The 1,193-nt window shown below is 61.4% G+C and overlaps 1 protein-coding gene across 1 annotated transcript in view; it reads left to right on the top strand.

The window, feature by feature from the left end:
* Nucleotides 1-1,193, top strand: part of TTLL8 (tubulin tyrosine ligase-like family member 8) — a 36,798-nt gene that overhangs the window by 24,578 nt on the left and 11,027 nt on the right. Inside the window, exons 7-8 of the mRNA XM_014549178.1 lie at nucleotides 37-162; nucleotides 213-250. Coding sequence (XP_014404664.1) covers nucleotides 37-162; nucleotides 213-250 — 164 coding nt within the window. The remainder of the gene's footprint in view (nucleotides 1-36; nucleotides 163-212; nucleotides 251-1,193) is intronic.

Below are 1,193 nucleotides of genomic sequence, written 5' to 3'. Positions count from 1 at the left end.
GTGGGCAGAGGGGGCGAGGCCTCGGTGCCTTTGCAGATGACTTCCGGCGCACGGCGGCCTCCAGCATCCTCAAGTGGGTGGTCAGCCACCAGCACTGCCCCAAGAGCCATGCCCAGAGCAGGCCCAAGGAGGCCCAGGACTCGGACCCCGGCAGCCAGAAAGGTGAGTGACCCCTGACCCCTGACCCCACTCTGTTCCCACACTCCCGGGAGGCGTGTGCTCCGGGTGCCAGCGGGGCCTAAAGACCCAAGTGAGGGTTTGGTGCTGGTTCATGTGAATGAAGCAGTTTTTAAAAATACATTTTCATTGATGTCAGAGAGGAAGGGAGAGGGGGAGAGAGAGACATCAACGATGAGAGAATCATCAACAGCTGCCCCGCACGCCCCACACGGGCTCCAGCCGCAACCCGGGCCTGTGCCCCGACCGGGAATCACCCGGGACCTCCTGGTTCCGAGGTCGACGTTGGACCCTGAGCCACGCTGGCCGGGCAGCGAAGCAGGTTTAGGTTCCCAGCACCATCCGTGAGGGGTGTCGGGTGCGATCGCTAAACCTGTACGGACATGTCATTGTCACCCCAAGTCCATAGTTTGCTTTGGGGTCACCCCCGGCTGTTAGATGTGTGAGGGCACGTGCCCATCACCACACTGCGCCCCCGCCAACCACGGTCCCCACAGTGGCGCCTTTCCACGCGCCCCGGAGTCGGAGGAATTGGCGGCTCCCGCCAGCAGGGGGCGGACTCCTGCCGCGCTCGCCTCAGTCCTCACGGCACCTGCAGCTGCCACTGCGGGCTCCCGGCTCCTCAGTCTGTGCTCTTGCCTTTGGCCTGCATGGTCGTCTTCTCTGTGTGCTTTTTAAATTATTTTCTTAAGATTCTTTTTAAAAAATACATTTTTATTGATTTCAGAGAAGAAGGGAGAGGGAGAGAGAGAAACATGAGAGGGAATCATGGATCAGCCGCCTCCTGCACGCCCCCTACTGGGGATCGAGCCCACAACCCGGGCCTGTGCCCTTGACCGGAATCGAACCCGGAACCCTTCAATCCGCAGAGCGATGCTCTATCCACTGAGCCACACCGGCCAGGGCTGCCTGGTTGTTTTCTGTTAAAAGCCAGACCCGGTGTCCTGGGCAGAAGGGGGAGCAGGGACAGGCCGCAGTGAGGGCGCGGGGTGTGGGGCGAGTGCCCTGGGCCTGGG

The sequence above is a fragment of the Myotis brandtii genome, unplaced genomic scaffold, assembly GCF_000412655.1.
Source record: "Myotis brandtii unplaced genomic scaffold, ASM41265v1 scaffold537, whole genome shotgun sequence".
In the NCBI taxonomy this organism is placed as follows: Eukaryota; Metazoa; Chordata; class Mammalia; order Chiroptera; family Vespertilionidae; genus Myotis; species Myotis brandtii.
This window is presented reverse-complemented; position numbering and strand designations above follow the sequence as displayed.